General features: G+C 42.8%; 1 protein-coding gene across 1 annotated transcript in view; it reads right to left on the reverse strand.

The window, feature by feature from the left end:
* Positions 1–6385, reverse strand: part of LOC145279879 (uncharacterized) — a 65818-nt gene extending 59433 nt beyond the window's left edge. Inside the window, exon 1 of the mRNA XM_080131338.1 lies at positions 5913–6385. Within this exon, the coding sequence (XP_079987464.1) occupies positions 5913–6273 (361 nt within the window). The 5' untranslated portion in view covers positions 6274–6385. The remainder of the gene's footprint in view (positions 1–5912) is intronic.
* Positions 6386–7918: the final 1533 nt, after the last annotated feature.

Below are 7918 nucleotides of genomic sequence, written 5' to 3' on the forward strand. Positions count from 1 at the left end.
AAGTTGTAATTACTGGTGAATCAAAGTTTCTGTTCTGAACTACAGTGTTTTGTGTCCGTTTGCGTGCTAGCACATCGTCATCCAGAATAGCTTTCTTCAGGCGATCAACACTGACTGAATCTCGTCTTCCGTCAATGTCGATAACGAAGAACTTTGAGTAGCGTTTCAATACCTTAAGCCTTAAGGTATTGAAACGCTTAAGGCTTAAGGGGACCAGAATACGGTGTTTGCAGTCGAGCTGTGCCTCCATCGTTCCGAACAAACACATGAGTCCACGATTGCATGTCTTTGGGGACGTGAGTGCGTGTGTTCTGTGTTCTCGGGGCAACGTTAAAAGGTTTCGCCAAGTATTCCCTCACAAGAGAGGTATAACTTGTTGGGTCAGGCATGCGTGTAGGAGTGGTCGGTGCGACCATCTGTCCAGGGAGAGTCAGCGTTGTTCCGTAAATCATTTCGGCAGGCATAAAGCCAATATCTGCTTTTATGGTGGATCTGATGCCTAATAGAATGAAGGGGAGGTACTCTGTCCACCTGTTAGGGTCGGAATGTGCTCTAATAGCTGCTTTCAACTGATGGTGCAGACGCTCGATCATGCCGTTTGCCGCCGGGTGGTACGAGGTAGTCCTTATGTGTTTGCTTTCCAGTAGGCGAGACAACTCAGAAAAAAGATAGGAATCGAATTGTCTGCCCCTATCGGTTGTGATGATGTGAGGCACACCATAATGCGATATCCAATGTGTAACCAGGGCTCGGGCAACAGTTTCTGCGGAAATATCTGTGATGGGGATGGCTTCAGGCCATCTAGAGAATCTGTCGATGCAAGTCAATAAGTATGTACAGTTTCTTGAATGTGGGAGTGGACCCACTAAATCTATGTGAACGTGTTGAAATCGTGCCTCAGGGGTTGCGAATATAGCAAGGGGACTTTTAATATGCCTCTGTACTTTCGATTTCTGGCAAGGGACGCAACTCTTGGTCCATTCGCGAACGTCTCGGTTAATGGCTGTCCAGATGAAACGAGAAGTCACCAGCTTCTGCGTGGAACGAATGCCAGGATGTGACAAGTTGTGTAATTGAAAGAAGAAAGCTCACCTATGCTTAAGGGGTACATAGGGGCGTTCATGACCGTTCGAAACATCGCACCATATCGTCTCGTTGGAACAAGGTACTGGGACTTGCTTGAAAGTTAGATTTTTGGAGTGACGTAAGCGATTTAGTTCTTCGTCATCTCGTTGGTTGATGGCGATCTGGTGGAGGTCGATCTCGTCAATCGCTTGAATGGCATCGATGTGCATTCTCGACAATGCATCTGCAACTACGTTCTCCTTCCCTCTGATATACTTGATATCCGCAGTAAATTGTGATATGAAATCCAAATGGCGAGCTTCCCTGGGTGAGTGTTTTCCGGGCTTGGCAAGCAAAGCATGCGATAACGGCTTGTGATCCGTAAAAAGCGTGAAAGTGGATCCTTCCAACATGTAACGAAAGTGTTTAACTGCGCAGTATGCGGCCAAAAGTTCCCTGCTGAAAGTGCTGTATTTGGTTTCAGCGTGCTGAAGACGCCTTGAGAAAAAAGCTAGTGGTTGCCAAGTATTATCCACTAATTGTTGCAGTACACCTCCAATGCCAACGTCGGATGCATCGACGGATAAAGCTTGGGGTGCATCTGGACGGGGAAAAACCAACATTGTCGCTTCTGTTAATGCCTGCTTGACCCTATCAAAGGAATGTAATTCCGTTTCGCTTAATGTAATCGTCTCATTTTTTTTGTTTTTATTTCTGAGTATGTCGGTTAATGGCTGCGCGATTTCAGCACAATGGGGCACGAAATCCATAGAAATTAATTAAACCGAGGAACTCTCGAAGTTTACGAAGTGAAGTGAGAGCTTGGTAATCGACTATAGATTGGACTTTCTCTGGAAGGGGACGGATACCTTCTTTGTCGATTAAATGGCCGAGGAACGAAAGTGAAAAAACTCCAAACTCGCATTTTTGGGGGTTAATAATAACGCCATAATCTGTCAATCTGTTAAATAACTGCTGCAGATGCTGTAAGTGTTCACGTTCTGATGCACTTGCCACGAGGAGATTGTCGATATATGCATAGACGAACGGTAGTCCTCGCAAAACTGCGTCGATAAAGTGTTGAAAAGATTGCCCTGCATTACGTAATCCAAAGGGCATGCGTAAGAATTCGAAAAGGCCGAAAGGAGTTGTGATCGCAGTCTTAGAAAGATCCTCTGGGTGTACGGGAATCTGGTTGTACGCGCGAACAAGGTCGATTTTGGAGAACACTGTTTTTCCGTGAAGCGAGTTAGAAAAGTCTTGCAGATGCGGAATAGGGTAATTGTCCGGAGTAGTGCGACTGTTAAGTGTGTGGTAATCCCCACAAGGGCGCCATTCGCCGGCTGATTTTTTTGGCACCATGTGGAGTGGCGATGACCAGTTGCTATTAGAGGGTCGAATAATGCCTAAATCCAACATGTGCTGAAATTCTTGTTTAGCTGCCCTTAAACGATCGGGTTTAAGTCTGCGCGGGCGCGCGCTCACAGGCAGTCCCCTTGTTTGAATATGATGAGTGACATCGTGTTTAACTTTGTCACCGTTAAACGTAGGGCGAGTTAATTCCGGGAAACCTCACAGCAAATCTGTATACGGATCCGTGGTGTCTTTACGTATAACTGGACTGATCTCGGTCGACCCAATGATTATGCCTTGCACGGAATGTCCAGTGTTATTATCAATGAGTTTGCCGCATTTGACATCTACAAGGATGCCGAAATGGTGCAGAAAATCCGCCCTTAAAATCGGAACAGGTAGCTTTGCGACGATGAAGACCCAACATAGTGCGCGCTGTAATCCAAGATTTAATGTTATCGATGTCTCTCCGTAAGTAGGAATGGAAGAGTGATTCACTGCGTGTAAAAATAAGTTTGATTGAGGACGATTCTCTTTCACGAACTTCTTAGGGATGATACTGACTTCCGCACCGGTATCAACGAGAAATCGTATACCAGTGGTTCTATCAGTAACGTACAGGGTGCGACGAATGTTGTTCTTGCCAGGAGTGTCTGCCGCTCCTACTGCCTGGCCTGGGCGTTTTCCAAGAGACGTTTCTTCGTATATGAACATGGCTGGTGGCATCGGTAAGCTCTTTCACCGAAATGCGCGTGATACTTGCAGAGCCTACCGCTGTTCTGAGTGCTGTTAAATCGCCGGGGATGGACTCGCTCAGTGGGTGCTTATGCATTTTTGGTTTGAGCTCGAGGCCACGTAACTGTTCACTCAGGTCGTGAATCATTTGAGCCTGTCACTCTAGTTCCTCGCGTATATCCGTGGAGGGGTTTGCGACGTTAGGCAGGGCATCGTTAGAGCTGTGCGTGTGAACTGGGGCTATGGAAACGGTCACGTCCATAATTTTGTCGGCTAGGTCCGCTAGCTCCTCAATGGTTGTGGAGTCATTCGAAGAGGCGAGTATCATTTGAATACTCGATGGCAGTCTATTGACGAAAAGTTGTTTAAGTATGTCCGGCGGTAGTGAGTTCTCACCCATCAACAGCTTCATACGTCTGAGTAACTGAGACGGTTTCCGATCTCCGAGTTCTTCTCCTACGAGAAGTTGACGAAGGCGTTTCTGCTGTGAATCGGTTGTCCTACAAATCAATTCCGATTTGAAATAATCGTAGCTGATCGATCCAGGGGGTGACATGATCAGGTCGTGAACCTCCGCCATTACTTCATGCGTTAATGCGGCCACCACGTGGTTGAATTTCGTCACATCGCTCAGGATCCTTTGTGTGTAGAACTGGGCCTCTACGTGTGTGAACCATAATGTTGGATCGTGCGTCCAAAAAGGAGGAATCCTCAAAATAGCCTGAGTAGCCGTCGTTGAAGGAAGCGCCTCACTATCCATCGTGGGGAACGCGTTGAAGAGAATGATGACCGCAGAAAATCTCCGTGAGATCCTTTACGCCTAGAAAAACCGATGTGCCGCTAAGGTCGACATGTACGTCATTCGGCGTGCACGTGGTCGCTGAGAAATTTCCCTTGTGTGATTACAGGTAATTCTTCCTTATTGATAATATCCACAATTCCTTGCGTGTTCTGCCAAAGTCTGACGAAAAAAAGGGGTCACCAGTGAAGCGAGGTGCTCCGTGGCAAAACAACAAACAGCTCTCTTAAAATTAATTTTTCAAAAACATTAATAAGAAAACAAATATTTAGAAAAATTAATTAAAAACAAATAATCAGACTTGGCTTGTTATAAGAGGTGTAAATTTATTTGCCCTGGTGTATCACACTCGTGTTTATTTTGAGTCTGAAAAAAAAGAAGAAGAAATCCTTCCCGACTGGTCAAATGTTTTTGGCGTTAAGTTGGAAAGAAACGATAAATTAATTTTCTTTAGAAAAGCCGTTCGGGTAAGGAGCAGAGTGAATAGATAAGAAGAATGTTTTTCTTTTTTTTGTGTGGTTTCACGACTGGAACCGGCACAGGGTGTGTCACGCACGAGCGACAGAGCGTGGCAGTAACGCGTCTTACTCCTCTGGTGTTCGCGAGCAAAAAAAGAGCGAGAGACTCCTCGAATTTAGCGCCCACAGCTTTTTTTGTCTTTTTTTTGGAGCTCTCCAGAAACGGTGAATGTTCAATGTCACTGTCAAAATTAGTTCCAGGGTAGACGCTACATTAACCTATGGCCGAAGCATGAAATAAATAACAAAAAATTAAACTTTCGGAAAGAACTCTGAAAAAAAGTAAATAAAATAAGTGAAAGAGAACATATATCCGTAATTGTTTAATTGGAAATGTTTCGATTTAAACTAATGAAAACGGGAAAATTTTTTATGGAACATTTTTTTTTTTTTATTAAAAACAGAAAATGAAATAACATATTCATAATGGTTTAAACTGGGCGAGCGCGAGCGCCATTTGAAAAACCAAAACAAAACCAAAACATTTATTGTATAAAAATTTATCAAAATATAATTGGAAAAACATTTATTGAAAAGTTTGCGTAAAAAAAAGGTACTTGTACAGTTTAGTCAAGAAATTAAAAAAATGAAAATATCGAAAAAAGTTTCAATTGTATGTATCCGTTATGCAACGAAGTTCTCTGAAAAAAAAAATTTCACTTAATTTCATCAAGTAGTTTTTTTTTTTTTTTTTTTTTTTTACAGCGAAAAAACAATTTGTTATGATACCGAGCAAAAGGTTCGATTTTTAGGAAGAAAAGCTAGTATTAGAGATGGGGAGGGGTGTCAGCGCTTTAACTGGAGTTACCTCCCTTTGTAATTTCTAAAATTCAAACCATTTCTTTTTTTTAAATCCCAGATGTCCGCCTTCAACGCGCTCTCATAAAAACGTGTTTTTCCGATGTAAAAAAAAAAAAAAAAAAAAACTTGATGAAATTAAGTGAATTTTTTTTCTGAGAACTTCGTTCTATAACTGATACATACAATTTAAACTTTTTTCGATATTTTCATTTTTTTAATTTCTTGACTAAACTGTACAAGTACCAAATAATTATATATATATATATATATATATATATATATATATATATATATATATATATAATTACCGGCGACAATTTTAAATGTGACATTCGTTCAAAACAAATCCGAACACCTATATATAAAAATCACCGTTTTAAAGGTAAGTCTTTAGTTGGTACTCTAACGCATTTTGACCAAAATTATTAAACCCACTCTTATAACGGGGGAAAAATGCCCCTCTCCTGAGCAAACAAGACCCGCCCCCCACCTTTGACCTTTGATTTTCCGTTATTACTCGGGACTGACTTCGTAAGTACTGAAATCCTCTGGGTACTTATTACAAATACCATTTTATTTATTATAAACAAGAACTGTAATATAACTTTTTTCGAAGCCAAAATTCTGTTTTATTTACTTACCGCAGCCCAGATCCATGACGTGATGTCCATCTTTTAACTGCGCTCTCTCACAATAAACTGCCAACGTGTGGGTTTCCGCTTCGTCCAAGTTATTTACGCCGGGTGTGAAGATACAGCCACTGTATTTCAGTCTTTTCCCCAACACAGTCTCAAAAAACTCGTTGGGCACTTCATAATGCTGCTCGTTTGCCTTCTCCGGTGTTGAGGCAATCGGTGATGCTTTGAGGTTTTCGATAAATTTCCTTTTAAAGAAATGTTGCTGTTCAACGTCGTGTCCGCAACTCAATTTTTCAGACCAGTGGTCAAGGGATTGGCGAACCGCTTCTCTCAAAGTTGTATCCGAAGCTGATGTATCTTCCATTTTTGACTGTTTTGAACGACCCGAACCGTTCTAAATTAGCTTTAAAATGATGTATATCTTTTCTTTTTTTTTTTTTTCTTATTGTCGCTTTTGTCTTAATCAGGTCATAAACTGTAACACACAAACTGCGTCTGACGCTCACAACACAAGTCACAACAGTTGATAAGAAATGTCAAAGTTTAAAAATAAACTACTCGAAATTTTTTTTATGTCTTTATAATTGAATCCTTTTTTATGCGTTAATCACGGGGTTTGCAAGCATTTAAGATTTAAATTCTACTTTAAATTTATGTTCTACGAATTTAGGAAAACTCGGCCATTTTTGCTAGATAGAAGAATTGAGCCTTTATTGAATAAATACCGATTGAAAACACATTTTATGGCCGGAAGATATTGATTTTAAAAAGATACTACTATGACCTTCACCGAGATGCACGACTTATATGACCTTCACCTTCACCGAGGTGCGCGACTTGACACACACACAAAAAAAAAAAAAACAACTTCTTAATCAACTGCTAACGCACGCGCACGCGTCACTGTAACGTCCAATGACAACAACAACCTTCTCACTCGACCTGCCTTTTATACCACTCTCTCAATCCCTCCTCTTGCGCATGCGCCCGGAGATTCCTGACAACCTCGAGACTTCCGCTTATAAAAACCCAAGTTTTGTTGTCGCGCATGCCTACACAAGGCACACACACGTGGGCGTTTGTTTTGTTGCTAAGTACTACACTCCCTCTGATCTGATGATCACATAGAGTGCACTCCGGGGGTGGCCTCTTAGTTCGCTGGCTTCTGCGAAGGGTGGTATTTACAATCTCGGATTCAGGTTCTGGTTCTCGTTCTGGTTCTGATCCTGCCTGATCAGTCGAACTACAACTACCACTCTCTTGCTCGGTGACCTCACTTATCAGCAGCTCATCATCTGATGATTCATCGCTCTCTGTAGTTGTGGGATGTACTTCACTAGCTGGGCGAAGATCGCGCACATGGCGTGGGGTTCCATCAACAAGGACCGACTGCTGGCTGACCACTCCAGATATTCGTCCTCGCTTGAACTTGGTGGTGCACCGGTTTCCAGAGGGTCTTACCCAAACTGGATCTCCTACCTTGTATTTGTCATGACTCTCCTCGTCGATTGGCTGGACAGTGTCAATGCCCTTTATCCTAACACGGTATGTGTGTATGACATTGGCCGGTGCTGTTGTTAGTGTCTTCCCATCCTTTGGTGTGATGTTATACCAATACGTGGCCTCCGTAATGGTGCATTGCTTTCTGGCAGCAATTCTCTTGATGCTGCGATGGCTCCTCTCAGCAATACCATTCCCTGTGTCTGGCACATGACCATATCGCAGTCGTAGTCGGACACCCCACTCATTCAACAACTGCCGAACTTGGTGGCTACAAAAAGCAGCATCGTTTTCTGTCAATATCTCTTCCGGCGCACCTCGCTCAGAAAAGATAGATGACAGTTGGTGGACAACATTCGCTGAGTCCTGCCTGGTCATTTACTGCCACACCGCAAAACGAGTGGGTCCACAGTCGATAAGAGTTAGAAAGGGCTTACCACTGTAATGGGTAATATCCATCGCTACTCGTTGCCACACATGCTCAACCTCCAATTGCCCCTTCTGCCATT

This window comes from Euprymna scolopes, chromosome 7 (genome assembly GCF_053919585.1).
Source record: "Euprymna scolopes isolate OS-2025 chromosome 7, ASM5391958v1, whole genome shotgun sequence".
Classification (NCBI taxonomy): domain Eukaryota; kingdom Metazoa; phylum Mollusca; class Cephalopoda; order Sepiida; family Sepiolidae; genus Euprymna; species Euprymna scolopes.